Source organism: Aspergillus japonicus, assembly GCF_003184785.1.
Source record: "Aspergillus japonicus CBS 114.51 unplaced genomic scaffold BO86scaffold_41, whole genome shotgun sequence".
NCBI classification, from domain to species: Eukaryota; Fungi; Ascomycota; class Eurotiomycetes; order Eurotiales; family Aspergillaceae; genus Aspergillus; species Aspergillus japonicus.
This window is the reverse complement of record NW_020291678.1, coordinates 235,423-262,711: the sequence shown is the minus strand read 5'-3', so window position 1 is coordinate 262,711 and position 27,289 is coordinate 235,423. Positions and strand designations below refer to the sequence as shown.

Here is a 27,289-nt window from a genome sequence, read left to right as displayed (position 1 = left end):
CAATTGGGAACTGGAAGCTAGATTAGACAGCTGGGAAATTCTTGTGTCTGACTTTCTCTTGGACGGAGGGCAAGAGCTCGTTATTTTTTCGGGTCTTGAGCCTTGACGACTTTCTTCACACATCTCCAAGTGACTCTCGCTTTTGCTCGAGCAAACATGCTTCCTTCTTCTACTGGAGCGCTTCAATTTGCTCATGTGATTTCCCTGTTTGTCTTGCTTATTGGCGTGTGTGCTTTTCTAGCGAGAAAGGTAGCCTTTTGCTAGTAATAGTAATATTATCATCTTATCGAGATTGACGGCTTGCTGTAATAGGGTTGGTTCTACGATCTAGATAGTGGAGCGTACATGGGTATTCGTAAATTGTATCAATTGATTGATGGACCTGGAAAATGTGGGGGTGACTAATTCTCTTGGCCCTATGCATATGGATATGGAGCATCGCTGGCGTCAAATGTGTGTACTGTAGCTCTGAAACAAACTGATGTCAAGGTATGGGGCTTTCGGGATCCGACTGGCATGAGTACAAAGCCGCGTGCATTTGTGGAATTTCCCGTGGGATCGTAATCATGATTGCGTGTCGCGATTAGCAAAGACGTATCAGGTTTTTTTTTTTTTTTGGTCGAGTTTTGTTCTCGGTTTTTCTCATGTCGATCGTGATATCAAAAATGCATGCCAGGGTATGGAGGACCGTGGTATGACGTACCCATGTCTTACTTTCTGCGGTTGCGGTTGAGAGAAAGACGCATTCATATCCACGCCATCCTTAACCCACACTCAAGAGGGAAACATGACCCCTTTCCTATTCTGGAGGCCTTGTAACCCGTCCGATAGCTTCTTGATCACGTCCATGACCGGTTGATGGCGGGTCGCTGCCTCTTGGAAGATGGTGGGAGGTTGCGGGTACCCATGATGGTGGTGGGGGGAGCTTGATGCGGGCGGTTGAGGGGAGTGATGATCTTGGCCATCGTGGTGGTCATTGCTATCATTATCCTCATGATACTTGGTGTTGGTGTTGGTGTGGGGTTGCGACCGCGCACTACTTCCACCCCCGAACAATGCGCCGACCATGCCTTTGAGCCCCGACGACCCCGGACCCTGGCGATGACCATCATCATTTCCCCTTCGGGCCGCCCGTCGATTGGTCTCCCGCTTGACGACACCGGCGATGGACTCCAAGTGATCGTCTAGGGTGGCGAAGTCCCCCAGCAGCGAGTCGGCCTTGGTTTGCATGCGCGACGTCAGTTGATCGACGTACTGTTCCCGGCGCGTGAGCTGCGTGGTGGAGAGACGCGCGTCCGGTGAGGTGTTGGCGGTTGTCGCCGGCGCCGGCGCCGCCGAGCCGCGACCGCTGCCGTTGCCGTTGCCGCTGCCCCGCGCGGCGATTAAGCTGTCCACTGCCGATCGGATGTCGGCGTGCAATGAGTCGAAGCGCCGGGTGGCCGTGCGGGTGGCTTCCAGGCAGCCGGAGAATTCCAGGTCCAGCTCGTGCTTGCTCCCCGGGTACTGTTTCTTGAGGAGTTGGTGGATGTCACGCAGTTTGGATTCGGTGTGTTTGAGGGTCGTGCTATGCGGGGCCATGGTCTGGAGGGTGTTGTTGAGGAGGGTCTCCAAGGGCGTCTGGGCTGAGATTGAGGCGGGCCTGTTGTTGTTGATGTGGTTGGGCTGGAGGTAGAGAGGGATGCAGCTGACCGGGTAGAGGGTTGCCAGGGCCGGGAGGGAGCAGAGGGTTTGGTGTTGTTGGACGATCTCGGGGAGGATGAGCAGGTGGCAGATGCCAGCGATGAGGAGCACGTTCAGCAATATGCGCAGAATGAACCCGCGACTGGGAGGAGTGAAGAGAGGGCGACGATTGATGGTTTCATGCTGTGCGACCATGGGCGGCGCGCTTTCTGTCGCTACAGCTGAAGGACCCTGCGTCGAGTTTCTGGTTGGTGATGGGGACGATGCTTGGTGTCTGCGTCGGAGAGCGCGTGGAGGAGATGCAGTTGGTGCAATCCAGGACCCCTCGCAGATCGGAGCTTCGTATATCGACGGCATGATAAGATCTGGTCCCGATATGGACTCGCACGAGGTGGATATCGATTCCGTCAGATTCTCATGGTGGCTCTTGGTCGGGCGCGGTGTTGTGTCGGAAGCCTCAGTCTGATGATTGTTGTTGTCGTTGTTTTCTTTGTTTTTGTTGGCTGAGGGCTCCTTTGCAAACCGTGCCGGCGCGATGACCCATGACTCCCCTAAGACGGAGCTATCCTGAGGTCGTGAGTGTTTGGACATGGTTATGGATCTGAGCAGCAAGGCCTAGAACGTGGCAGATCTGCAGCCTCCCTTGGGACAGAGGCTTGCAATAACTCAAAAACTGCAGGAGGCGTAAGGAGAGACGCGATAAGTGTTACTTTGTTGATTCAACCACGGCGACGACAACGGTCGTCGAGCCAGTGGTTGAAATCTCGTATCGTTTAGGCGCTAGCGCATCTCAGAAGAAATGCAGTGAATAACAAGGGCTATCTCAGGTCTTTGGACTCGAAGCTTTCCGCAGTAGTCGTAGGATAATTGTAGCGTTGAGCTGCGATATCCGATTTTCACAAAGAGGATTTCACAAGCATGGCACTTGTTTCATCATCATCATCATAATCATCAGCAACATTCAATATCAGGAGGGTCTAGGCAATAGGTATAGTATAGATCTAGGATCGTCTTCAGGACGCGGTCGATGGTGGGGGGAGACAATCCGTCACGGGAACGCGATGCCAAATCGGGCCGATCGCGTCGAGTCACGGGCGGCCGCGGAAAATCCTCCAGCTTCAACTGCTCAACTTTCCAACCTGAGCTCCTCACCATGCGACAATTAACTCCCCTGCTACGGCAGGCATCGCTCTCACGAACTAACCTACTACACAGGTCATCGCTCGTGCGCTGGCCATCCACGCGAGTCCAATGGCTCTCCTCCACGTCGTCGCGGCCTTGTTCATCGTGCCCTGATCCCAAATCCGACCAAGCCCAGACCTCGGCCGATTATCGCGCGCTGGGAACCGCCCAAGACCTCTTCACCACTTCCATCTACAGTCCTGGATCGCCGCTCTTTCTTCCCAATGGCACACATATCATCAATAAACTTATCACCTTCCTCCGCACACAATACCTCCAGTACGGTTTCCGCGAGGTCCTAACTCCCACAATATATAAGCGTTCACTCTGGGAAGTGTCGGGCCACTGGCAGAATTACAAGGATGATATGTACGAGGTCCGCGGCCGCGGAGCTACGGGAGAGACGGAGGGAGAGGCGGGCGAGGATGAATCCTATGGCTTGAAACCGATGAACTGCCCTGGGCACTGTCTGTTGTTCAAATCGCAGACCCATTCTTACCGCGAACTTCCCATCCGCTACGCCGACTTTAGCCCTCTTCATCGCAACGAGATCTCAGGCTCCTTGAGTGGCCTCACCCGTGTTCGCCGGTTCCACCAGGATGACGGTCATATTTTCTGCCGGCCACAGCAGATCAAAGGAGAGATCGCCTCAGCGCTCGGCTTTGTGGACTTGGTAATGACGACTTTTGGACTTGGGCCATACCGGTTGGCTCTCTCCACTAGACCAGAGAAGGACTTTATTGGGAGCCTGGAGTTGTGGGACAGCGCCGAAAGCCAGCTCCGCGAAGCACTCAACGATACCGGTCGAGAGTGGGCTTTGAACGAGGGCGATGGCGCCTTCTATGGACCCAAGATCGATATTCAGCTTCAGGACCAGGCTGGCAAGTATCATCAGCTCTCTACAATCCAGCTTGATATGAACCTGCCCCAGCGATTTGGACTGGAATACCAGGTGGCTGAAGGCGAGCCGGACTATAACCCGGAGACACCCGGCAGGGCGACACCGGTGATGATCCACCGGGCCAACTTCGGCTCGCTGGAACGATTCCTGGCATTGCTGATTGAACAATATGCTGGCCGCTGGCCGTTCTGGCTGTCTCCGCGACAGGGGATTATCCTCACTGTCAACCAGGATGAGGCGGTGGTTCAAAAGGCACAGGATGCTGCTGCCAAGATCTCCGGATTTCGCGCCCTTCAGCCGGATCAGACGGGAGGGGTCCCTCAACCTCTATCCTTTACCGACTCGACTTTCCTCATCGATGTGGACACTAGCAGCCAGACCCTGAGTAAGAAGATTCAACGGGCCAAGCAGATGAAATACAACCTGATTTTCATCATGGGGCCCAAGGATGCTGCTGCATGCCGCATCACGGTCGACATCACCGGTCAGCTGCAAAGCAAGTCTGATCGGAACGCAGAGAGGCTGCAGACAGCCGTCACTCAATGCTTTGGCGAGAACGCGCTGCAGAATCCTCGGGCTGTCCCCTTGCCGGTGGATGATGTGCATGGGCTGCTAGTACAGCTAGAGCGGCAATTTGTTTGATAGTGCGCCATGTGTATATAGGAGGATATCCCATGTAATATATTATTATTATCGATCTGATATGATCGAAGATGATAGCTTCACTTCTAGCCCGGATGATCGACCCGCTGACTAACGCAGCCCTAACCCTTTGCGGCCTTTTAAGCTTAAATCGGCGCCGACCCCGAAAGGGTCTGCCTGATTCTGGTGGCCGCCACGGGCGTATTAGCTCCGGTGTCGGGCTGTTGATTGGCTGAGAGTGCCTGAATCCCCTCCGAGACAGACTCATATCGTCATTCCGAATCCCACCTCGCATCCCGATGCCTCCAACCCTACAATCTGCCTATTCACACTTCGAAGGATCGCACAATCAAGGTCTTACGCTAGAGAGCACACATTAGGCCAGGAACGATAACCATCCGGGTCCAGCCACAACTACCGCGAGAATGATGGGACGCCAATTGGTGCAAAAAGCCCATTGAGATCAAGCCATCATCAAATCGCCCCACGGCCGACCCAGTCTGAAAATAAAGTGCGCCCACCACCGCACCTCAATTGCTGTGGTTTTTTTGGGTTTCTTGTCACGCTGCCGCGCTTCTGCCCCCACTCACGCCGCACTCACGCCGCGCTCTCTCGCCTTCTCTTTCCTCCTACTCCAACCCCCGCTCTCCCTTCGCGCCAGCGCCGATTTTTTCCCCTCTTCTTCTTTACACATGGAGGGAATTGTGCCCCTCGATTCTTCGTTCATGGTTTGCCAGGAGTATCCCACTCCATGGTCGTAGAATCCAAGCAGTCGGATATGGCCGAGGTGCCAGCCAAGACCAACCTTCCCCGGAAAAGCGCCTTTTCCTGCGAGGCTTGTCGCAAGCGAAAGGTGGGTTCCCCCTCCCCCTCCCCCTCCCCCTCGTCCCAGCCTTCGGGTGACCTCCGAGATTAAGTTCCAATCACTCTAAGACCGAGCTTGAATGGCTCTCATGGCTTAGCTGTTAAGACTGCTTATTGATCATGTTCGGCTAGGTTAAATGCAATGGGGCTAGCCCATCATGTTCACGGTGTGCAGCACGCGGGGAAGCCTGCGTCTATAGTCTGTGAGTTCCCCCCAGTGCTTCCTGTTGCCGATTGCTTGTATCCCCCACGCGTTCATACTGCATCTTTCAGCAGATCATCGATCTTTACTGATTTCTTGCTCTTAGAGCTCCGACCTTATCATATACGAAGCAGCTAGAAGCGCGAGTGGCGCAGCTGGAGGATGCGCTTACCAAGCTACGCAGCCAACAAACTTTGGAGCCCGTGGGACTGAAAGGGGCTTCTCGGGCTTCTTCTGCTTCCATAGGCGAATCTAGCGCAAGTCCGGGAAGGCGTACTCGCATAAAAGAGGAGGAAGACGATGACCAGAATCTCACCCGAGACTTCGAGGGGCTGAAGGTCGAGCATGATGGACGAATATCCTTTCATGGTCCAACCAGTCTATTCCAGCTTCCAAGTGGTGTTGTCACCGAGGCTGCTTCAACATCCCACCTGGCTATGCACCTGGAAGGTCGCAAAGAAAGGCTGATCAATAATGCATGGCGGGAACGTGCCTATGAACAGCTGGCGACCATGCCGGTAAGATTCTTTGCATTTCACCGAGGCAGAAATTAAACTGACAGACATCTCACCCCAGGAACCATTCCAATATCTCCTTGACTCGCACTGGTGCTGGATTCAACCGCTCTTCAACTTCGTCTATCGACCTACTTTCACCCGTCTGTCGCCGTCCTCTCAGCATAACAAGAATGCGTAACTGACAGTGTGATAGGTGATATGAAAATCAACGGCCCCTATTTCTCCGAAGCTCTCCTCAACGCCATACTTTCCCATTCCGTAAGATGGTGCAAGGCAGAACCGAAGATTGGTCCGATCCTTGATTCCTTCCAAGGCGGTGCGCAGTTCTCGCATCGTGCCGTGACAGGTCTCTATGACACTCTAAAAGCAGGATGCTTTGATATCCCTACCATCCAGACCCTGCTCCTTCTCAGTGCTCAGGAATGTGGACGAGGCAATCGAACTCAGGCATGGCTATACAGTGGAATGGCCTTTCGCATGTTGGATGATCTGGGAATTTCAATTGACAGCCGCAAGTATTCCGACAGCGCGCACCTGAGTGACGAAGACATTGAGATCAGGAACCGTCTTTTCTGGAGCTGCTATTTCTGGGATAAGCTGATCTGTCTGTACTTCGGACGAGCTCCGACCATGCAACAATCTCGCGTCAGCCCTCCGAGAACAATTTTGGATGATACGGCAGAGGTTGAGATTTGGACACCTCACGGTGTCGAGTTTCCCGATGGCACGCACTATCCACCTACTCAAGCCCACTCTACTTCATGTTTTATGAAGATGTGCGGTCTAGCCGAGATCCTCAACCAGATTCTTATCCACATCTACGACCCCATTCGGCAGGTCACTGAGGCGGAGTTTTATGACTGCATCCAGGAACAGGCTAAGAACCTGGCTGACTGGTGGGATGATCTACCTCATTTTCTGAAGCTGCAGGCTACAGACCTCCCACCATATTCCCCTCCCAGCCACATTGTAACACTAAAGTACGTCTTCACTCTGAGCTCCTGCGGCCATTACTGACCACGAGTACCCCCTCCAGTTGCCTATACCATACCATCAACATCCTACTGCATCGACCAGTTCTTTGCTCTAAGGCAAACAAGTCTTACGACAAGAGCCACCTTGTTCAATGTATGACGTCCGCAACGACCATTCTATCACTTTACGACCTATACCGTCGCACATTCGGTGATGTACATGTGGTCCTCTCTCTCGCCTACAGCGTCTACACCGCGGCATCCATATATCTTTTGGAAATCCAGGCCCTGAAGTATGCCGCTCAGGGCACCCTTGATAAGCTCAAGTTCTGCATATACGCACTGGAGAGGGTGAAGGGCTCAAATCCTGGTATGCTTATCTTTAAATCAGGCGTATAAAATCCACACAAGTTAATCCTTTGCCATGATAGTCATAACCACAGCTCTCAGCCTCATCTACCAGGAGCTTCAGAAGCTCCAAATTGACCTTCACATCGTCCTTCCGCCACTGTCTCAACTGCCACAGCCCGAACCGTCACAGAATATCCCTCAATCTCAATCCCAACCTCAATCCCGACCGCACACCTCGCACAGCTCCTCAATCTCAGCGAGTCTTTCTAATACTCCAAGCCGTCTATCTCCCGCCCACCAGCCCCAACACTCCAACCAACCTATGGCATCCAATCTCCTTCATCCTGCAGGCTTGACAACAGCAGGCGCAGCAACCAGTCTCCCCCCCTCTACCTATCATCAACCAGTGGCCGATTTCGAGCTCTCCCAGACCAACGTGCCGCAGATGGCGAACACGCACGTGCTAGGCGGGATGCCTAATGCCGTTATGACGCTCGATAACCCGGGTGCCTACGAGATCACACCCGAGGTCTTCGAGGCTTTCTCGTACGCGGAGCCGATGACGACGAACATGACCCCAGCTGTTGACTACGGATGGAACCGACAGTGATGCATATATTTCGCTTTACCAAGGCATGGATCGCATAGACTCAAGCGGGTTATTAAGGGAGGAGATAATCTCTCGTCGTGTTAGAGTGAGAGCTCACATGAAAGCATGCTGATAATTCTGTAGACTCAGATAACAACATTTATACCATCACATTCAAGGAATGAACTTAGAGAAAAGCTCAAATGATTAATTAGTTCGGATCATTAAATTATCACTTAGCTACACATTTATCATCATATCCAGCACTGTAAGAATGTTGCTTCTTGAAGCTTTCAAGTATACAAGGGTTATCTGCAAAATAGGGTTAGGAGCATGACCGTCTTATTTTCCTATCGCGAACAGTTACTATTTTGAGTACAAGAATAAGCAGCTGGTAAGTTTACTGCCGCGCAGTGCTTGAAGATTTTGTGAGCTGAATCGAGCTCCCAAATCGGTGAGCATACAAAGTCCCAAGTGACGCGGCGTGCCCTGACAAAACGGAGTGAATTTTCACGAAGACATCAGCAGTGCCGGGGACAAGGAATATCCGGAAGTTCTCGGCTCGAGCATGTCAGAACAGGTATGTAGCAGATCATTGAAGCATTACACTTTCTAAGTAGAAGTAGGGCTTGTGTCACGAACTAACGCAATTCTTTTTTTTTGTTTTGTTTTGCTTACTGGAAATGGGTGCTGATATACTCAGGTCAGATCATCCTCCAAGGACAACTCAGAATGTTCAGGGCTCAGTGATGGGTTGGTTTGGTCTGCAATGTACTGCTGTGGCTAGAACATTGGCGGCTGCGAAGGCATCAGTTACGGGAGTACGGTACATCAGCCTTTTCCATCAATACAATTCATCGGTGTTTATCGAGGTCGAAACCCGTGGCCCCCGACTGAGGGCCGGTTCCATGGCCGGGAAGGACCGTCCACCGTGTGAAACCAACCCGCCGGCTTAGTAGCAACCCTACTTTCATTGTTCGTTATGGCTTTGGCCGTAATCTCGAGGTGGTCGAGGGGTGTTAGGACATGACCATGAAGCTCATAGGATGATCTCGAGAAAGTTTCTTTTCAGAAACCTAAGTAACTAACCTAGAGTCTCATCTGTGATGGGCTTTGATTGATGGCGAGAACCGTCCAGGACAATTTGAGGGTTTCCGACGAGTTGGGAACGTGCAGGAGATGGTCAGAGAGCCGGAGCCTTCCTTCCCTCACCAACTTCCAAAGACCGATCCTTAACAAGGATGCATCAGGACCCATCCATTCAACCTTGACTCGACTCTGTGCTAGCGACACCTTCTTAGGAAAGAACAGTCAGAGGTCTTCCAGAGCCCTAAGCCTGGGGGTGACTGCTTGCTTTGCCACGGGCAGATGGGGCAGCGAAGAGATCGAAGAGGTGAGGCAGTCCGCGGTAACCTACACGTGCATATGTGTGACCGAATTAAATTGGGCCTCCGACCATGAGCGACGCCACCATCCTGCAGTGTTCGCTTATCTCACTTGATTGTTTTGAGGTTTCCACTGAACACGCGAATCTCGTTTCCCCGTTTGTACGTAGATGATAGAAAGGCCTCATTCATGTATCTTGCAATATAAGCCAGGCCGCTGATCGTCGTTGCTGTTATAAATCTCGATCCTAGTAGCGGACGCTGCTCGAATGAGAACCCGCAGTAGCAAGCATTTGCCGCGAGTAAAGAAAGTCTCTAGGCCGTATGGCCATGTCAGGCCTGCCAGTGGTTGAACAATAAGCTTGGTCCCACTATCCAAAATCCGGTGGCTGTAAACATAGCCTCAATCGCCTCCCCGGGAAAAGCCCCGCAATCCAACAATCGATATAAATGACTGAAGCCCAGAGTTTTCGACTACTGAGACAGTTTGATCGCTTCCGTGTGGAGTCACAACTCCTCGATAAATGCGAGAGTCAAATATTGTTCTGCTGCGAACCTTTCAATGCCCGTGTTAGAAACATCCACGTTCAGTCTCCCGTTTGAGAAGATTATGCACTGAAACTGCTTCTTGAAGACAATCGGCCTGTCGATTTCAACGGCCTCTCCTCTAAAGGTGGAAGAAGACGGCGGAGATTCCGCTTCCATAGGAGCTTCCTCTTTTTGTTGCAGCAGCAGCAGCAAGCAGAGTATCCCCCTTTGTTTCTTGCAGCGAACCTTGGGTTATAGAGCGATGTCGTCAAGCTGTTCCTGGAGCTCTATCTTGGCTCCGACAAAGTCAGAAAGGATCATGCCTGGAGAGCCTTGATTGAGGCTTCTCGAGAAGGCCATATTGAAGTGGTACGCGTACTGCTTAATGAGAATCCTTTTGGTGGGATGGAAGGGAATGACATGAGCATGGATTCGCTATTCTATGCCGAGAGCGAGGAACATGAAGAAATCATCTATCGCTTGCAGCCTTACTCTGAGAATCATACGCCCGTCGTCGGATCGACTGATTAAACACAAGTCGCTTTGTGCATGGTTATACTTGTGTAGAATAATTATGGATATACGACAGACCTTTCTGCTTGTACTTGTAACCATGCAAAGCGTCTCTGCATCAGCTAGTTCTGTCATGATACAACGAAAATAGTGTGGTATCGGAAGGTGTAGTGTAAAATGTCACTTCGTAGACAAGAGATGAGGAAAACCTTTAAGAAGTAGATATTTTTTTTCACAGCACATAAGATGTAAATTAATATATAATTTGGTGAAGGGTATGTCAGTCTCACTTGACTCAAGGTTGGCAATGTCGATCCTTGAAGTTGGCATATTTCTGGTCAAATTGACCCGGGAGTGCGGTATAAGAGCTAGCATCAGCTGCAGAGGACGAAGCGATTGAGACATCTTTCGGTTTGGCACGCCAGCGTAAGTACCACGGGTAGTCAAATAGATCGCCCATGCGCTCCATGGGAACGCCTTTAGTTTCCGGCATCGATACACCAAGGATGATGAGTCCCGAAAAGCAAATGATGGACCAGAAAAGGTAAGCACCCCAGATATGCAAGGAGACAAACATATTCGGCGTGACCCGCACGACGGCGAACTGAAAGAACCAATGTAGCGTCATACTCAGGGCGTAACAAACATTACGGATGCGGGTGGGGAAAATTTCCGCTCCGTAAAGATAGGGAACAGTGCAAAGTCCGATGGACCAGCCAATGGCATATACAAACACGGAGGCAATAGCGGCATTGGAGGCCGACTGATTGTTGCTTGAACCGGGTCGGAGACCCATGTAAATGCCCATGTAGATGTGGGCAACCAGCTGGAGAGAAAGCCCAGCCAAGGTGCAGCGGCGGCGACCCAGGTAATCAATCAAACCCCATGTAAAAGCCATGGTAAAGACAAGTTTGATGATTCCATAGATGCCAGAAGATATCAAGGAGTTGGCATTTCCAGTGACGCCAGCGTACTGGAAGATAGTGGCGATATAGTAGGTAATTCCGTTACCCCCGGTCCATTGCGCTATTGTTTGAATGATCATCAGAAGCCAAAACCGCTGGCGATAGTTTGGGTTTCTCTGAGATTCTTTGAATGCTTGCCAGTGTGTAACCGACTTCAGATCTGCTGCCTTTTCTCGCACTTGGGCATTGATGGCATTGAATTCATCTTCCACACCAGGATCGGTGATATGCTTGCCACGAAGACGAGCCAAGACGGTACGTCCTTCTTGATAGCGTTGCTGTGAGATTAGGTAGCGGGGTGTTTCCGGAACCATGAAGGAGGCGAAGAAGGCTATTCCAACAGGTATTAGCGGGATAGACTGCACCAATTGGTATTGCGTGCGGGTGGCAGCCATGTGCAATGTAGCGCCATAATTGATGAAGAAGCCTGTCGAGTTCCATCATTAGACCACAATTGGCACAAAGGTGGGTAGTGGAGTTTATCCTACCCATGGCTAGAATAAGTAGTAAAATGACCATGAAAGTACTCACGACCAAGCCTCTGGTCTTCGCAGGAGCTAAGCACAATTAGTTCTGTCCAGATTCAACATTCCAAGCGCTCAAGCGATCGAGCGATCACCCACCGATTTCCGAGAGATACAACGGAGCGACCACTGTCAACGCGCCCGCTCCGAGACCACCCCATATTCTGGCAAAGAGCAACAGTCCATAAATCCCCGACGAGAAGATTTGAACAAACAGACCCGATGCCCAGACCAGACAAGCCAAGCGCCAGGCGGGCAATCGGCCGAGGCGGTCGTTCAAATCCAGAGAGAATAAGGCGCCAAAAGCTGCTCCTAGCACATTGAAAGACGTAATATTGGCTTTGCGGCTGGCCAGTCCAGCAGCATCATGTTCCCAGTGAGACCGTACCAAATTGTAGTCGATTTGAAATGACTCGAGCTTGGTGCTGGCGCTAAAGCCGCCCTCATCGTAGCCTGCAGCGCAGAGCCCAAGCGGTTAGTCGATGACGAGTCCAAACGGAGCAATAGCAATTGGGGAACGATACCTTTGGGAATGCTTCCACATGCGATGATAAGAATGACCAAGGCGTAGAAGGGATTAGTAGTCCACCGCGACCAGTCGAGGGCCGCCCATCCCATAATGGCGCCAGGCGACGTCAACGCGGGGAGACGGGCTACCAGCCCAGGACAATTAAGGATATAATGATGAAAACAAGATATCAAGGCCGATCAGAGAAAATCCGGGGAAAGCTCCAGTCACTGAGAGTGGAACACTTGGCCAGGGCCACACTATGAATGACCACAATTTAGGCGACGAGATTAGAGTGGACGAGGAGCCGAGATGAGGTCGAGAGGGGGAAGAAATTATCCACTCCACTCCGCGGGGGGGGGCGTGACTTTCTGCCTCTCGGTCAACTTCCGCCTTCCTTCTCTCCCTCCAAGGCTCCATTGTATTGTGACGGTGTCTCTTGTACCAATTCTCTGCATCTCATGTGCACCCTTGTATGACTTTTCTGCGCCCAGCGCACCATGCTTTGATCAACAGGCTTTACGAAACTCTTTCGTTGGTCGCTACGATTGATAGGAGGCGTCTGCTCCCAATACTTCCAAGTTCCGAGTGATAACCGGAAAAATGCCACCCGGCGGCTCGCACCGCCAGCATCCACCGGCAGGTGCCACTTCTTCCAGGAACTGTCCGCGAACAATTTAGTCTCACTCTCACGAGTCACGGATCTTCCTTCGGATATATGGAATGTAATCATTGGCCTTTTTTCCCTCTCAGATCCCTTTTTTTCATCTAGCTCGCGGTCAAAGTCCGACCTCTTTACCCCTCCTGGGGTTCCCACAATCACTGAGAAGTGAGAATACTTATTGTGATCAGCCCTGTTCTTGTGGGTCGCGAACTCCGTCCATATATTTTACTTTGGCTCCCTTACTCTTGGCCTCTAACTATTGCCTAGGCCGAGCTGGGGCCGTCTCCAGTAGTCTATAAAACAGTCGGCAAGCCGATGCGGAGTATGCCGTGATCCCTTACGTATCCACAACTATTGTTGCCGAACGGGGGATTCCCCTCCCGGTTCGCGGTTTCAGTACTTTTTTTTTTCATGTCAATCATGTCTCGACAGGCGTGCTTTATAAAGGGAGTAGTGGGTAGGCTGCAAGACACGACCTTCGTGAGTTCATACTGTCCCGAGTCGAACCTCACGTCCTCTTGACAGCTTTCATTTGCCCTTCGCGTCACGTATCATGATTTTGCCCTCTATGACCAAAGTACTCACAGACTTCAAGCCCAGGGCTGGTCTCTTCGGCAACACCCGAGTTCTACTCAGCACTACATCGCTCAAACAAGACAAGAGCAGTTATCACAACAGAGATCTACGCAGAGTCACTACACGTGCCTCTCCGATCAAGCATTGCATACCTAAAGGAACATGGGATACGCACATGCACGTCGTTGACCCGCAGCGCTTCCCCGTCTCCCCCAACGCGGTGTACAAGCCTTCGAAGCATACGATCGAAGAGGCTATGGCATTCGAATCATCTCTGGGGATAGGAAAGATCATTCTAGTCCAGCCATCAATATACGGAACGGACAATTCCTGTCTTTTGGAGGCACTCAGACACGTGGGGCCGTCCCGTGGGCGTGCGGTTGTGGTGATTGATCCGGCAACAATCGATTCCCAGACACTCGCAGATTGGCATTCAATGGGCGTCCGGGGCGTACGGGTGAACCTGAAATCGGTCGACACGGTGCTTGATGAACGTGAATTGACAGAAATGCTATTGCAACATGCGCAGGTCATCCGGCCCCTCGGATGGGTCATCCAAGTCTATGTTTCGCTGGAAACGGTCCCGATCCTTGAGAAAATAGTCCCTCAGCTAGGCGTCAAGCTGTGCATTGATCATTTTGGAAGCCCGGATTTGACAACAGTTGACAACCCTTTGCAAGGTGCGGCGTCATTCGATCCATACAGCTTGGCGGGGTTTTCTTCTTTGATATCTCTCCTCCAAGCTGGAAAGACATACGTCAAGATCTCCGCTCCGTACCGTCTCAGCAAGGATGGACAATACCGCGATCTGGAGGTAATGGCGCGAGAATTCCTGCGCGTGGCGCCTGACCGAGTCCTCTATGCAACCGACTGGCCTCATACGCGCTTTGCCGGGATGGACATTGAGCCATTCACAGAGACGTGTCTGCACCTGTGCGAAAATGTGCCTGGACTGGCCGATCGAGTATTCCGGCGGAATGCCGAAGAGATGATGGGGGAGGACGCATGATGCGCTGATTGATTATATTGAGTGCTGCAATTTTTCCACCAGACCTTACGATTCATGACTAGATTAGCATAATACCACATACGATTGATCACATCCAATAATGCTCACCGGTGAAAACTGACGGCAGACTCCGAAACAAGCAGAGAACAGAAGAACCAAATTACCATGTATGGATTATCATCTCGGCCAGGTTCCGGGCTGCGGTGTGACAAGTTGGGAGAATAACCTTTTTTCCCGGCAGGAACAAGGAGGCAGTTCAATTATTCCCCGGGTAATCCGCGGCTATCCGGACGGGCTTAACGCTAATCCCCATTTTTACTGTAGGCGCGCCTTCCAGCGACACTATTGCACTGGCACTGCTCCCTAGCTTCGGGAAACCTCCGATCTGCGCTTCTCAACTATGGTTGACTTGATTTCCAACACATCCAGATGGATCATGCTTCCGGAATACCTTGACCATCTGAAAGCCTGTGGTCAAGATCTATTTATGTTGTAACGATCATAATTGGTCTGTATTGTTTCGCGTACGGCAGTCATCGGACTGGCTTCTTGTGCTCCAGCCGAATGATGACCTATGGCATCGAATGATGGCCTAGTGCAATGCGAAGCCATCTCTGTTATCACGATTACGGGATGCGTCGAACTTGTACACCCAACACCTAACCTCCAGGATCACAATTTTGCTGAACGTTGTAGAAGGCACCTGTACCTTGAACTCGTTCAAACACCACCGAGACTAGAGAGTAATAGCTCACCAGGAACACAGGCTCCTGTGCTCCGTCTACTCCCAACTCTTTCGCAGCCTTATCCCAGAGAGATTCCTTCAGCGGACTTCACGCAAGAAGCGAGCGACTGCCCTCCAAGGCATATGAAGCATCCGAGTCTAGTGTGCCCAGGACTCGACCATTGAGTATAGTCGCCACCGTGTTGATCCCCACGGATGTTGTAGCCGAGATGGTATAGCATGATGGTGGCATGCGTAGGTAAGCTTTTTCCGCCAACTCATAATGAGCCCATGAAGTAAATGTCGTGCCGGTTGAACCTAACCCCAACAGCATTCTGTACAGGAACCCCGAATTGACACATGTCACCTTTTCACAAACCTTGAGACGTAGTTATACCTCTTTCGGAGAAGCATATTTACATCCATGATGTCAGATAGTCCCAATCCCTGTTTCTCGGAGAACCAGAGCTACATAAGCAAAGCTTATCGAGTCTCGCAGACAATGGGAAACCAAAACCGAAAAGAAAGCCCCCGGAACCTGGAATGAGGGCCAGACCCTTCATAGATTCATATATCGAGCAGCCAACAACTGTAGGACCTCGTCACTTGTCATTCCTATCTTGATCGGCAAAGCGCGCTACACGCAGGATACGATACAATGCCCCACCATGAATACCTGCATGAGCTGGATTTCCATGGAATGCTGTTGGCCCAAATATCCTACTATATTCCTTTTATCGAAGGATACGAGCTATCCTTTTTGCAAAACTGCTACGATACCCTGGTGGAAAAGTGGCCGATCCTGCAGGGCTCCGTTGATATCAGAGTGAGTTATTTGCCAAAAACAAGTCTCATCATAAGGCACTCATCCCAAACGTTCTCTCCAGCGGCGAGAAATCAATGATCAAATGAGTTTTACGATTGCTGGGTTCCAACCTATCAATATCGAACAACGTGATCTCGGTATATACGACCACGTGGGCTCTATATGCTTCACGCCATTCTTATTCCGCCTTCTTTGTAGATCAATAGCGAAGAAAGTCGACCTGGGAAAGCTGAGGCCCCGAGTGTTTGTTATCAGTGTGACCAGGATGGAGGGATGGTCGGTGATAGGATTTCATATTGACCATTCACTTTGCGATGGCGGTGGTATGCTCTGCTTGATTGCTTGATATAAAACTGGGGAGAGTTTGCTGACGTAGTTGGGGCTTTCCCTCTTCTCCCAGGATTCAACAAGATTATTAGTGCATACTGTGATATCATACAAGGAAGAACACCTGGCCCCTTGAGAAAGAGACCAAGAAGCGTGCAGCTAGGTCAGTGCCGGGGGGGCCCGACAAGCCTCAAAGGGCCGATGGTCGACGAAGATTGCCGCGCGTTCACAATCGGAGATGCAGTGAGGGGATCAATCACCGCAGGATGGAGTCTCATCAAGGAGACACTCCGATACTTCTTCGAGGAGCGGATTGACGGGAGAGTGCATGTGCCCGAGCAACTCGTTCGGAAATGGCGAGACGACTGTTCAGCTCAAGGCATTCGGGTGACTACACATGACACACTTACAGCTTGGATAGCACGATTAGTAGGTTTTGTTGCATGAGTTTCAGAAACCTGACGTGTGTTAACGTCAACATTTCTGCAGGTATTATTAACTTCCCCGGGGCCGAAGGGGCGGCCATTCAACATTGTGATCCCAATCAGGGTTTCAGCATTGCTCGACGAATCAGCCCATCAGAATGTACTCGAGAACAGCTTCCTTATCTCTTCTCTGACTCTGAGCCCAGATGATGAAACCCTCTCGATTGCAAGAATCTCCAAGCAAATTCGCACGATGATCGATGCTTCCAAACAGATCGACAACCTGCAATCTGCCCTTGGTAGACAGGCCAGAAATCGCTGGTCTCTAACCTATCCATTGACCAAGGAAGTAGGTTCTCCAGATCCGTGGTTGTCATTAACTTCCTGGGAGGCGATCGCACCCGACGAGGTTGCGACAGCAGCCTTCACAGCACCGGGAAAGACTCGGTTCATCTCATGTGAAGAGCTGAAGGTGTTTCCTATGTTCGACCTCACAATTCCCAATCTGAAGAACGCTCTGTGTTCTTTCAAGTGTCCGTGCGGTGGCTATTGGCTCCACGGGCCCCTTCTGACGAAAGCCTGGGATGCCGCCCATGCAGACGTGGCTGCCGAGATTTCTGGCATTTCAGATGTGGATGCTGGTTCCGGTCTTGTAGATACCAAGTGCTAGGTATGCGGACGTGGGAAGGCTATGCCTGCAGTATAGTCTGCAGACAACGAGTGGAGATAGTCAGGAAGAGAGGTAAATCCTTAGAGCGTACCGAAGAATTCGTTTTACGGGACCGTTCTAGGAGTCCAATGTGCTTGCTCTACAGCCTATCCTACTTCTATCTGAAGCCTTGGCTCCTGGACAGCAAGTATAAGGGTGGGCCCCGACAATAATGCCAAGCCCATATTCGACAGCCAATGTGATGGAATAGGTGCAACGAAGCAATGATGCGGCAGCTATCGAGCCACTGCGTGCTTCAAGGACCCGGAAACAAAACTGGCATAGAAAGTTTGCTTCGAGAGGAAGAGGCACAGACAGGAGTTCTCAGTCATAGGACCTTTGGAATGGGAAGGCGTGGGAAGCCCTTTCCAATGTGGAAACGAGGTGGGCACGCTAAATCACAGACTCCCTTCTCGACCTCTAAAAGCCTCACGCAGGACATCCAGCAAAGCTTACCTGACACAAGTCCCGGGCTGATGTGCTCCGACATCGCGTTGAGCAAACTAACCTAAAGCTCTGGAGCACACACCAAACAGATTCAAACTTAGCGCAGAACGACCTGCCCGTCTGCACATCCATCTTGTCATTTTGTCTCGACATCTTAAGAGAGGTGTGTGGCACTTCCGAAGTATACGGTATAAGCGATAATCTCTGTTTCTGTGAGTGAGTGACAAGGGAAACAGATAGATCTATATATCGAATCTTGAGACATGCTATATCTAACGCTCTAAACGCTCTACCTAGCTCTAGATTGGCGACCGTGAAACCGGGCTCTCCAATGTGCGAATTCATCCGCTCTAGTCGATGTATAATCTCTATCACGCTTTGCTTGATGCCGTGTGGTAGTCGCTAGTGCTGATGCTGATGCTGTTGATGCTATGTATGATGCGAATATGTTTTTCGTGACGTCGTGGAAGTATAAATCGCTGGGTGGCTTTGCCTGTACCACCACTTGAGGTGGTGGTAAAGGAGAAAGAGGAACCGTGAGAGGTGGAAGCCGAGGGCGCAAGCAGACCGGCTATAGCTTCTCACTCCACCCCCAGACGGACCACCAGCATCGAACCTCGAGGGCCCCGCCATCGGCCGACTCCCAGTCATCGTAGCCGACCTCCTCGCCCTCGTCGACGACCGCTAGCCCGAGCTGACCCATCCGCTGCCGGAAGTCCTGCACCTGCGGGAGGTACGCGTCGCGCAGGGGCATTTCGACCACGACGCGGGCGTTGAGCCCCCGGCTGAGCCAGTGGGTGACCGTGTCGACGAGCCACTTCGGGTGGTTGGGCGAGTACAGCGGGTCGGCGGCAAGGATGAGATCGTACTGCTCGGCGGGCGTGGGGAGGGGCGTCGGCGGCACGGACCAGTCCAGCACGCCGGTGGTGACCGTTGCGCCGGTGCGGTTGAGCAGCTCGACGTTGAGGGCCGCGTTGTGCGCGAGGTTGGGCACGATGGCGGGGAGATCGGTGAGGTGGATGCTAGCGGAGGGGCCACGGAGGGCCGCAAAGGAGAGGCCGACGAGGCCGGTGCCGGCGCCGAGTTCGAGAGCGCGGAGGGTGCGCTCGGGGTGGAGTTGCGGCGTGGTGGTGGCGGTGGGGACGAGTTGCGGGGGGGATTCGAGGAGGGAGTGCAGGCGGATGGAGAGGAGGTAGGACGAGACCCAGGTTTTCATGCCCAGGTTGTCGCTCGTCAGGGATGGTTCGTGCAAGGTGAGCGTGTATTCTTCGCCATGGGAGGTCGGGATCATGAAGACTCGCGACATGGCGGGCATTGCTGTGTGGTGAGTGTCAGATCGGATACTCTATCGACCCAGCCAGCCCTCTCGGCCGGTGGTGATGATCACGGCTACAATGACAAGCTACGCTGCATCCTACGTACCGGTTCGACCTGAGCGCTCGCTGAGTCTAGCCGCAGCGGCGTCCCAGACAGCCTCTCGAAGCTCCTCGGTGTCGAGCCATGCCAGGGGACTCGAGATGATCGAGGTCAAATAGCGGGCGATACCGGCCGGGTGGACGGCCTGCGCCCTCACCGCTTCAGGGGCTTTGAGACCAAAGCTTCGCGGCTTCGTTGTCAAGAGACTGAGAGCCTGGATGAGTTCGGTGCCTGAGGGCTTAGTATGGATCTGGGGAAGATCGAGCACTGCGACGGGCTTATCAGTTCATTATCGCTCCTATCTATCAGGGGCTAAAGTGGAGGAGCAAACGCACCGTGAATAGGCTCGTCGGGATCGGCGCTGATCATGATGTCGGTATGCGGAGGGACGACCTGGCTGCACCAAACGGGATACTAAATGGTATAGAAGACGGTGAAGCTGCTCTCTTTCTTATAAACCCCGGATCTGTGGCGAAATGAGCGATGGGGATAGAAGATCTGGGCCTGCAAAAAAAAAGTCGAGATTGCCCAAAGAGGAAAGGCTGGTGTGCGTTGTTCCGCGGATCGGATCCGCTCCGGCGGCGCAGTTAAATCTTCACGTCCCGAGATAACCAGATAAGCACGTTTTGCATCTGATCAAATATACACGCTCTGGGAATCACCATCTAGACATGAAGAAATCATGGAAAACTGGGTTGGTATCTAGCCCCAAACGCCCAAGCACCAATGCTGTAAGATAAAAGACATTCATCCCCTCCAAACTCAATTGGCCGGCTCAGCCCAAAGTCGACTTGAACCCCATGTACGCTTGCTCGATATCAAAGAACAGTTCTCTGGCCTGCTCTTCACTGAGCTCCTCGGTCGCTCGCATTTGATTCAATGTGATCAGCCACTGGATGATCTTGCCCCGGTTCTCAAAGTCCGCGTCGGTCACCTTGTTGACGGACTGGATCACTTCGGAGAGCAGAGGGTGCAAGGCATCTTTCGAGACCATGTTCAATTTCAGCGCATCGAGGAAGGTAATGAAATTCTCGGTGGCGGTCAGGATCAAGGTGCCAGAAGCGCCGCCTGGCGGACCTGTTGCTGCCGGGGCCATGTTCGCCGCGGGGGTACTATGAGTCGCTTGTTCCACTGTGGCGGGGAGCCCGATTCGTAAACGCTCGGTGGCACGGGGGCATTCCAGCTAGAGATGCGCATAAACAATCAGTTTTGGATGGCCCGAGTTCATGAGGATATACTCACTCCCCATTTCCGCTTGAAAGTCTCGAGATCGACGAATTCTCCGGCTACGATATCATCTCCCAAGCTAGACTTGTACTGCTTCAGTAGGCGAGTGCAGGTCTCTGTGTACTCCGATTCTGTGACCACGTCTCTGATATAAGCCTTCTCAAGGCCATCCAAGGTGACAATGATACTGTAAATCTCCGCTAGGGATTCGTGAAGATCGCGCTCCGCCGAGCTAGAAGCTAGCTTCACTTCCTGGCATTGCGTAATGTGACCAGTCAGTCAGCCAGCTGCGACCCAGCAAGCAGACCGTACGGCTCTAGCTTACCTCATCGAGGTTGATGGACGCAGCCAGCGCCGGGTTGGGCGTATAGCTGTAAGGCGTCGGAGCATAGGACAAAGGCCGTTGCGCATACATGGTTGAAGCGAGGAAGTCTTGATCGATTGACAGACAGACCGACAGTGATGCTCGAACTGGACTGACTGGACGGTGTCCCGCATGAGGGGAAACGAAACCAACACCCCCCCCCCAAGGCGGTCACCCGATGAAAGTCGCCGCTCACCGCTCGATTCTGCCGCAACATGTATTTTTTTCCCGTTCTCCAGATTTTTTTTCCCGGGTTCCCTGAGATTTCGCGGGATTCTTTTCATCTCTTGAATTTCTTCCCCCCCGATTTTACACCTATCTCTCTCTCCACGAAAACCTCGTGAAGGGAACATTCCGGTATCATGGCTGGAGGTCAGAAGAAGTCCACGAAGAAGTTCGAGAAAAAGCACTTGAAGGATGTTCTCGAGCGTCGAAAGGCTACCGCCAAGATCAAGCAGCGCAACCACCTGAAGGAGAAGCGTAAGGCCGACAATGCGAAGGAGCGGGCGGGGCGGGAGGACGATGCGGAGGAGGACACCGACCAGGTCCAGAAGCAGAAGGACTTCGCGGAAATGAACGTCGACGATTTCTTCGCGGGCGGCTTCGACATCCCCGATTCGGCGGCCGAGTTGAGCAAGAAGGGTCGCAAGAAGGCCGTCGCCCCCAAGATCGGCAAGCGCAAGCGCTCCGACGAACAGAAGGAGGAGGAGGAGGAGGTTGCTGGCAGCGGCGCCGAAGAAGATGGCAGCGATGACGAGGGCAGCGGCCCGGACGACTTCGAGGCGCACAAGGATCAGCTCGAGGCATTGAAGGAGAAGGACCCGGAATTCTACAAGTACCTGAAGGAGAACGATGCCGAGCTGCTCGACTTCGGTGACCACGGTGACCTCGCCGAGGTCGACCAGCTGAGCGAGGAGGAGGAAGAGGAGGAAGGTCCCGCGAAGAAAAAGAAGAAGGGCTCCAAGGCCAAGGCGGAGGCGGAAGAAGAGGAGGAGACGCAAGACAACACGCTGACCCTCGAGATGGTGCAGAAGTGGCAGAAGTTGATGGAGGAGCAGCACTCGATCCGGGCGATGCGCCAGGCGGTGCTGGCCTTCCGCGCGGCGGCCTACGTCAGCGAGGGCACCGAAGAGCACAAGTACCAGATCTCCGACTCGAACGTCTACCACCAGGTGCTCGTCACGGCGCTCAACAACATCCCGCGGGTGCTCTCGCACCACCTGCCCGTCAAGGAGAGCGCCTCGGGCAAGGTGCGGATGTCGATGGACTCGAAGAAGTTCAAGACGCTCACGCCGCTCATCAAGTCGCACACCTCGTCGGTGCACCAGCTGCTGACCAACCTGTCGGACGAACAGACCCTGAAGCTCACCCTCTCCTCGATCGAACCCATGCTCCCCTACCTCCTCCAATTCCGCAAGCTCCTGAAAGTCCTCATCAAGACGATCGTCGGCATCTGGGCCGACGTGTCCACGACCGAGGCCACGCGGATCACGGCCTTCCTGATCCTCCGGCGGCTGATGGTCATCGGTGACGCCGGACTCAAGGAGGCCGTGCTCAAGGCCTCGTACGAGGGCGTGGTCAAGGGCAGCCGCAACACGACGGTGCACACGCTGGCGGGCGTGAACCTGATGAAGAACTCGGCGGCCGAGCTGTGGGGCATCGACCAGAACGTCTCGTACACCACGGGCTTCAGCTTCATCCGGCAACTCGCCATGCACCTGCGCAGCAGCATCACCAACACCTCGAAGGAGTCCTACAAGACGGTCTACAACTGGCAATACGTGCACTCGCTGGACTTCTGGTCGCGCGTGCTCGCGCAGCACTGCGACGCGCTGGTCGAAGCGCAAGCCGGCAAGCCGTCCGCGCTGCGCCCGCTCATCTACCCGGTCGTGCAGATCACGCTCGGCGCGATGCGCCTGATCCCGACGGCGCAGTACTTCCCGCTGCGCTTCCAGCTGACCCGCGCCCTGCTGCGCCTCTCCCGCGCCACCGGCACCTACATCCCGCTGGCTTCCGCGCTCCTGGAGGTGCTCAACCTCGCCGAGATGCGCAAGCCCCCGAAGACGAGCACCCTGCGCCAGCTCGACTTCGGCACGGCGATCCGGGCGCCCAAGTCCTACCTGCGCACGCGCGTGTACCAGGACGGCGTCGGCGAGCAGGTCGCCGAGCTCCTCGCCGAGTTCTTCGTGCTGTGGACCAAGCACATCGCGTTCCCGGAGCTGAGCGTCCCCGTCGTCGTCGCCCTCAAGCGCTGGCTCAAGCAGGTCAGCGCCCGCGCCGGCGGCAACAAGAACACCAAGATCAACCAGATGATCCTACTCCTGGTCCAAAAGGTCGAGGCCAACGCCCGCTGGGTCGAGGAGAAGCGTCTCGCCGTCACCTACACCCCCCGCAACCGCGCCGAGGTCGAGTCCTTCCTCAAGGACGTCGACTGGGAGAGTTCTCCGCTCGGCGCCTTTGTCAAGTCCCAGCGGAAGCTCCGGGAGGAGAAGGCCGCGCTGCTGGAGCAGGGTCGGTTGGAGGAGGAGAAGCGGCGCGCCGAGGAGAAGGCTGAGGCGGCGAGGGATGTGATTATGGATGATGTCATTAGTGAGAATGATGAGAGTAGTGAGGATGAGGACGATGAGGAGGGTGAGGAGGAGGTTGATGGTGTTGATGCTTCTTCTGATGAGGAGGGCAGTGAAGAGGAGGAGGAGGAGGAGGAGGAGGAGGAGGAAGAGGAAGACGAGGATGAGTTGGAGTTCGAAGAAGAGGAGGATTAGACTCGCCTCAAATTTTCTAATGTTGGTTTTTTTTTTATACCTTATACTCTATGTAGCTATCGGGAAACCCACTGCGTCCAAGTTTGTTTCTTTTATGTCAATATGAAAAGTTCAGGATCCATCTTTGTGCTACGTCTGTAGATTCTTGTACTACCACTGGAGAATAATAGCCAATGAGTAACTTGGAACTTGAATAGCATTGAACTTTTGTGGCTATCGATATAGCCGGAAATCAGGAGAAACATAAAGCAACAAAATCTCAAAAGCAGAGCAGTAGCCAAAACATGAAGATCAAATCACGAATCTCAAGCAAACAGCCCTCATACAGGTCATACAGGGAGGGCAATCTCAACCATCATCTCCAACAGCCCAATCTTCAGTGCCCACGTGCACCTCCACGATCTAAACCGACCCAATGGGCATCTTCTCCGCCCCCCACGCGCGGGACTGCTCCCGCCGCATCGCCGCATCCTCTTCCTCCGCCCACTCCAGCGACTCGTTGGGGAGCATGACGGCGCGATCGATGGCGACGGGGAGGCCCCGGTGGCGACCCCGCAGGGTCACCGCCGCCAGGATCAGCTTGCTGATGGGGTGCCAGGCGCCGCAGAAGGAGGCGTTCGAGCCCGGGTAGCCGACGCTGACACCCACGCAGCCGTAGGCGGAGACGATCTCGAAGATGATGTTGAAGGTCGAGAAGGCGACGGGCTGCTTCGAGAAGTGGTCAGATTCCGCGACGCTGATCAGGAAGACGGCCAGCGCGATCCACCAGAGATCGTGGCTCAGCTGGGAGCGCAGCTGCTGGTGGACAAAGTAGCTCCGCGAGGCTTCGGGGCTGGATCCGTCCCGACGGCCGAGCATGCGGTGTCGGATCAGTTGGATCACGAGGTTGGGTGGCGGGCGTGATTCTTCCTCGCCGTCGCTGTGTTCGTGGGCGTAGATGCCCAGGGACCGTTCTTCGTAGACGTTTGTAGTTCTAGGTGGTCGTTAGAATGGATTGATATAAGGTATAGGGGGCAGGGGTTCGACAAACCTCATAGTGAGCAGCACGGGATATGCTGATACATACTATAGATAAAAGTCAGTTATAGCACAACCAAGGGTGTTTTCAAGAAACGAACCATCATGAGAACTAAGAAATATTAGCATTTGTTAACGGCGTGGAGCATGGAAAAATGCTTACCATATAGAACGAGCAATCCCTGACGCAGGTCGGCTATAGTCACAACATAAAAACCTCCCGCACGAACAGCTGCAGATGAAATCGATTAGGTTAGGCTCAATTAACAGACAGTTTCGCACAACGAACCTGAAGCCTGAAATAGGCCATCGAGAACCCGATAGCCTGTAGGCAAGCTCTCGATCTCTTTGTTGCCAATGGCAAGAACCTCGAAAGCAGCCCAGTCTATAGCGTTAAAGATGATAATAGTGGCCAGGAGGAACCATGTGTGACGTCTCGGAAAGAGGTTGGTATACACCTTGACGAAGATTAGTACACCATGCATGGACAACCGCAGGTTACACATACTCTTCGAGGATGATCAAGAATGAAGTCCAGAGTGACTCTCCACGTGGCCCACGATGGGGAGTTTGGCAGCACGCATTTCATAACCCAGATAATGAAACGCAGGAAACACGGATAAAGAGTGTTTCCGGCCAAAATAAGGAAGCTCATTGTGAGCAATGGGTAAGCACTGATGAAGGAGTCAGTGGCCTTTCGAGCCAGAAAATCATGGTAAGTAGAAATACCTTCGTTGGAATGCAACCATGTTGGCATCCAATAGCGACATGCCGCTGTTGACAAAAGCGGATACTGCGAAGAAGGCGCCTGTCCAGAAGGGCGACAGCCCGTTCTCTCGGGCCTTTTCTGGATGATTGACTGCGACCCATGTGCCCATCCCAACTATGCCACAGATGACAAACATGACCCAGTACAGAGTCACAATGACTAGTAGAAAGGACACGGCTCTGTACTCTACGCCTCCTAGTTTCTCTCGCTCCTCGGGGGTAAGCCCGTGAAATTGAGAGTTGCGCGAAATAATGCCCTTGGACGCGAAATACTTCTGCGTTCCCTTCAAAATGCCCTTGAACGCAGGCATACTCTCTTCGTCCTCTTCTCGCTGCGGCGAGCGTGGGACAACATCTCGAGGATGGTTGTTCAGATCCATGCGAGCACCAACCCCTACCATGGGAAAGACGCGATGGTGGTGCTGATGTCGGTTTTTCAAATGACCAAGAGTGACCTGGTCATCGTCAACCCAATGGATCTGGTCCTCGTCTGAGGACGACGCATTCGCATCCGCAGCTGTGACACGAGCTGCCACCGTAACTTTGGATTCGTCAAGAACAAAGTCACCTGACTTTGGTGACTGCTCATGCTCTTCGACTCCGTTCTCATTGACAGGCTCCAGTCGAACGATTGGGCTCGAATTCTCAGTTGACGAAGCGCTTCTTCTTTTACGCTCGTCCACGATATGTTTAAACTTGGACTGAAAGGCATTTCTCCGAACGAAGAGCACTGTGATGGAGATCATAATTCCATGTCCCAGCAAGAGCAGCGCAAAGAGGATGGATTGCTGGAATGAATTCAACTTGGACAAATCCACCTGGTCAAAAGTCAGAGAATGTTCTTGACCGGGTTGGACACGGGGTTTGCTGGAAACGTACAGTATTCAGCCCAGCGCCAGTCATGGCACTGACGCACATAAATAAAGCGTCGACATAGGCAATACTGCGCGCAGGGGTGGCAGAGCCCCAGAAAATAGCACTGCAGATCAAGGGCGTCGCCAGAAAGTACGCATAATGAAGCGTGAGGAAGTTGAAGGGCGGAAGCACCGCCATAATGCTCCGTCCGAGGAACCGTCGCGAGTTCCAGTCTGTGATGGTGGCATGTTAGCATTTGTATATCAAGTTCAAGGCTGCTGATCCTCAGGGCGTCATGTTCTAGGGCTGTTCTAGCCTCCAGATCCTGCTTGCACCATTCCAGACGCAAGGGAGGGTGAGACGAAATATGGGGAGCAGAAGATGGCCCCGATGCTATGCAAGGAAGAAACTTACTTGTCATCTTGATGGATCGAATTATCCGAGTATATTGCAATTTATGGGGAGGGATGAATTAGGCCTCGCTGGCAACGAAGCGGGAGCCCTGGGCCTCGAGCTACCGGCTTCGTTTTATCGTAATGACAACCACTCGAGCTTTGGTGGTTGAATGTCTCTTATTTGGTGATTGGAGGGGGAGGGGAAGCGCACACCGCTACCCACAAGGACTTTGCAAAATCTGTATCAATCGTAATTTTATCCGGAATTTCATTGTTTGTTTCCTTGTGTGATGCGCTGTAAAGCAGTTGGAAAAAGTCACCAACAGAGAGATGACTTGGAGAGTAGAGAAAAAGTGGTTGTATAGGGGATGAATGGTGGTGGTGGAGAGAATTGCGGGCGGAATTGTGGCGGTTGTTGTATAGTAGGAGTAGTGGTGGTGGTGGTGGTAGTA

At 52.9% G+C, this 27,289-nt stretch overlaps 10 protein-coding genes across 10 annotated transcripts; 5 read left to right on the top strand and 5 right to left on the bottom strand.

Annotated features, from left to right (window-relative positions):
• Positions 1-774: 774 nt before the first annotated feature.
• On the bottom strand, positions 775-2,655 carry BO86DRAFT_366150 (uncharacterized protein; the record flags this gene model as incomplete). The annotated part of the gene is made up of 2 exons (XM_025670087.1): positions 1,001-2,655; positions 775-925 (listed from the first exon to the last, which is right to left on the bottom strand). The coding sequence occupies exons 1-2, from the start codon at positions 2,269-2,271 to the stop codon at positions 775-777; spliced, it is 1,422 nt and encodes a 473-aa protein (XP_025525764.1). The 5' UTR covers positions 2,272-2,655.
• Positions 2,656-2,812: 157 nt separating this feature from the next.
• Positions 2,813-4,437, top strand: BO86DRAFT_390774 (threonine--tRNA ligase MST1). The gene has a single exon (XM_025672469.1). It carries the CDS (start codon positions 2,834-2,836, stop codon positions 4,403-4,405), a length of 1,572 nt encoding a protein of 523 aa, XP_025525763.1. The 5' UTR covers positions 2,813-2,833; the 3' UTR covers positions 4,406-4,437.
• Positions 4,438-4,747: 310 nt separating this feature from the next.
• Positions 4,748-8,144, top strand: BO86DRAFT_390772 (putative C6 transcription factor). Its single transcript, XM_025672468.1, has 7 exons — positions 4,748-5,258; positions 5,402-5,472; positions 5,578-5,989; positions 6,048-6,129; positions 6,183-6,969; positions 7,026-7,333; positions 7,395-8,144. The coding sequence occupies exons 1-7, from the start codon at positions 5,157-5,159 to the stop codon at positions 7,922-7,924; spliced, it is 2,292 nt and encodes a 763-aa protein (XP_025525762.1). The 5' UTR covers positions 4,748-5,156; the 3' UTR covers positions 7,925-8,144.
• Positions 8,145-10,125: 1,981 nt separating this feature from the next.
• BO86DRAFT_145662 (uncharacterized protein) lies at positions 10,126-10,552 on the top strand. The gene has a single exon (XM_025666251.1). The coding sequence runs from the start codon at positions 10,259-10,261 to the stop codon at positions 10,478-10,480; it is 222 nt and encodes a 73-aa protein (XP_025525761.1). The 5' UTR covers positions 10,126-10,258; the 3' UTR covers positions 10,481-10,552.
• BO86DRAFT_457606 (putative MFS quinate transporter) lies at positions 10,327-12,755 on the bottom strand. The gene is made up of 4 exons (XM_025677233.1): positions 12,343-12,755; positions 11,918-12,271; positions 11,783-11,851; positions 10,327-11,721 (listed from the first exon to the last, which is right to left on the bottom strand). The coding sequence occupies exons 1-4, from the start codon at positions 12,434-12,436 to the stop codon at positions 10,625-10,627; spliced, it is 1,614 nt and encodes a 537-aa protein (XP_025525760.1). The 5' UTR covers positions 12,437-12,755; the 3' UTR covers positions 10,327-10,624.
• Positions 12,756-13,558: 803 nt separating this feature from the next.
• Positions 13,559-14,575, top strand: BO86DRAFT_317516 (putative TIM barrel metal-dependent hydrolase; the record flags this gene model as incomplete). Its single annotated transcript, XM_025668171.1, has 1 exon — positions 13,559-14,575. One exon carries the CDS (start codon positions 13,559-13,561, stop codon positions 14,573-14,575), a length of 1,017 nt encoding a protein of 338 aa, XP_025525759.1.
• Positions 14,576-18,604: 4,029 nt separating this feature from the next.
• On the bottom strand, positions 18,605-20,076 carry BO86DRAFT_435400 (S-adenosylmethionine-dependent methyltransferase; the record flags this gene model as incomplete). Its single annotated transcript, XM_025675956.1, has 3 exons — positions 19,785-20,076; positions 19,456-19,716; positions 18,605-19,350 (listed from the first exon to the last, which is right to left on the bottom strand). Exons 1-3 carry the CDS (start codon positions 19,816-19,818, stop codon positions 18,605-18,607), a joined length of 1,041 nt encoding a protein of 346 aa, XP_025525758.1. The 5' UTR covers positions 19,819-20,076.
• BO86DRAFT_145634 (ESCRT-I subunit protein VPS28) lies at positions 20,077-21,130 on the bottom strand. The gene is made up of 3 exons (XM_025666250.1): positions 21,002-21,130; positions 20,692-20,928; positions 20,077-20,632 (listed from the first exon to the last, which is right to left on the bottom strand). Exons 1-3 carry the CDS (start codon positions 21,089-21,091, stop codon positions 20,225-20,227), a joined length of 735 nt encoding a protein of 244 aa, XP_025525757.1. The 5' UTR covers positions 21,092-21,130; the 3' UTR covers positions 20,077-20,224.
• Positions 21,131-21,298: 168 nt separating this feature from the next.
• Positions 21,299-23,920, top strand: BO86DRAFT_390768 (mRNA-binding ribosome synthesis protein NOC2). The gene has a single exon (XM_025672467.1). It carries the CDS (start codon positions 21,403-21,405, stop codon positions 23,800-23,802), a length of 2,400 nt encoding a protein of 799 aa, XP_025525756.1. The 5' UTR covers positions 21,299-21,402; the 3' UTR covers positions 23,803-23,920.
• A 284-nt stretch (positions 23,921-24,204) lies between these two features.
• Positions 24,205-27,178, bottom strand: BO86DRAFT_435396 (putative potassium transporter; the record flags this gene model as incomplete). The annotated part of the gene is made up of 8 exons (XM_025675955.1): positions 26,857-27,178; positions 26,467-26,675; positions 25,549-26,405; positions 25,328-25,493; positions 25,109-25,277; positions 24,983-25,051; positions 24,833-24,857; positions 24,205-24,775 (listed from the first exon to the last, which is right to left on the bottom strand). The coding sequence occupies exons 1-8, from the start codon at positions 26,861-26,863 to the stop codon at positions 24,205-24,207; spliced, it is 2,073 nt and encodes a 690-aa protein (XP_025525755.1). The 5' UTR covers positions 26,864-27,178.
• Positions 27,179-27,289: the final 111 nt, after the last annotated feature.

What these genes read in the sequence shown, in the direction of transcription:
- BO86DRAFT_390774 (XM_025672469.1), top strand. Translation starts at nt 2,834, where the DNA reads ATGCGACAATTAACTCCCCTGCTACGGCAGGCATCGCTCTCACGAACT.
- BO86DRAFT_390772 (XM_025672468.1), top strand. Translation starts at nt 5,157, where the DNA reads ATGGTCGTAGAATCCAAGCAGTCGGATATGGCCGAGGTGCCAGCCAAG. An exon ending in AGGCTTGTCGCAAGCGAAAG is followed by an intron (nt 5,259 to 5,401) that starts GTGGGTTCCCCC and finishes ATGTTCGGCTAG; the next exon opens with GTTAAATGCAATGGGGCTAG. An exon ending in CTATCGACCTACTTTCACCC is followed by an intron (nt 6,130 to 6,182) that starts GTCTGTCGCCGT and finishes ACAGTGTGATAG; the next exon opens with GTGATATGAAAATCAACGGC.
- BO86DRAFT_145662 (XM_025666251.1), top strand. Translation starts at nt 10,259, where the DNA reads ATGCCGAGAGCGAGGAACATGAAGAAATCATCTATCGCTTGCAGCCTT.
- BO86DRAFT_457606 (XM_025677233.1), bottom strand. Translation starts at nt 12,436, where the DNA reads ATGGGATGGGCGGCCCTCGACTGGTCGCGGTGGACTACTAATCCCTTC. An exon ending in ATGTGGAAGCATTCCCAAAG is followed by an intron (nt 12,272 to 12,342) that starts GTATCGTTCCCC and finishes TCTGCGCTGCAG; the next exon opens with GCTACGATGAGGGCGGCTTT. An exon ending in ACTACTTATTCTAGCCATGG is followed by an intron (nt 11,722 to 11,782) that starts GTAGGATAAACT and finishes GGAACTCGACAG; the next exon opens with GCTTCTTCATCAATTATGGC.
- BO86DRAFT_145634 (XM_025666250.1), bottom strand. Translation starts at nt 21,091, where the DNA reads ATGTATGCGCAACGGCCTTTGTCCTATGCTCCGACGCCTTACAGCTAT. An exon ending in CGTCCATCAACCTCGATGAG is followed by an intron (nt 20,929 to 21,001) that starts GTAAGCTAGAGC and finishes ACGCAATGCCAG; the next exon opens with GAAGTGAAGCTAGCTTCTAG. An exon ending in CTTTCAAGCGGAAATGGGGA is followed by an intron (nt 20,633 to 20,691) that starts GTGAGTATATCC and finishes GCGCATCTCTAG; the next exon opens with CTGGAATGCCCCCGTGCCAC.
- BO86DRAFT_390768 (XM_025672467.1), top strand. Translation starts at nt 21,403, where the DNA reads ATGGCTGGAGGTCAGAAGAAGTCCACGAAGAAGTTCGAGAAAAAGCAC.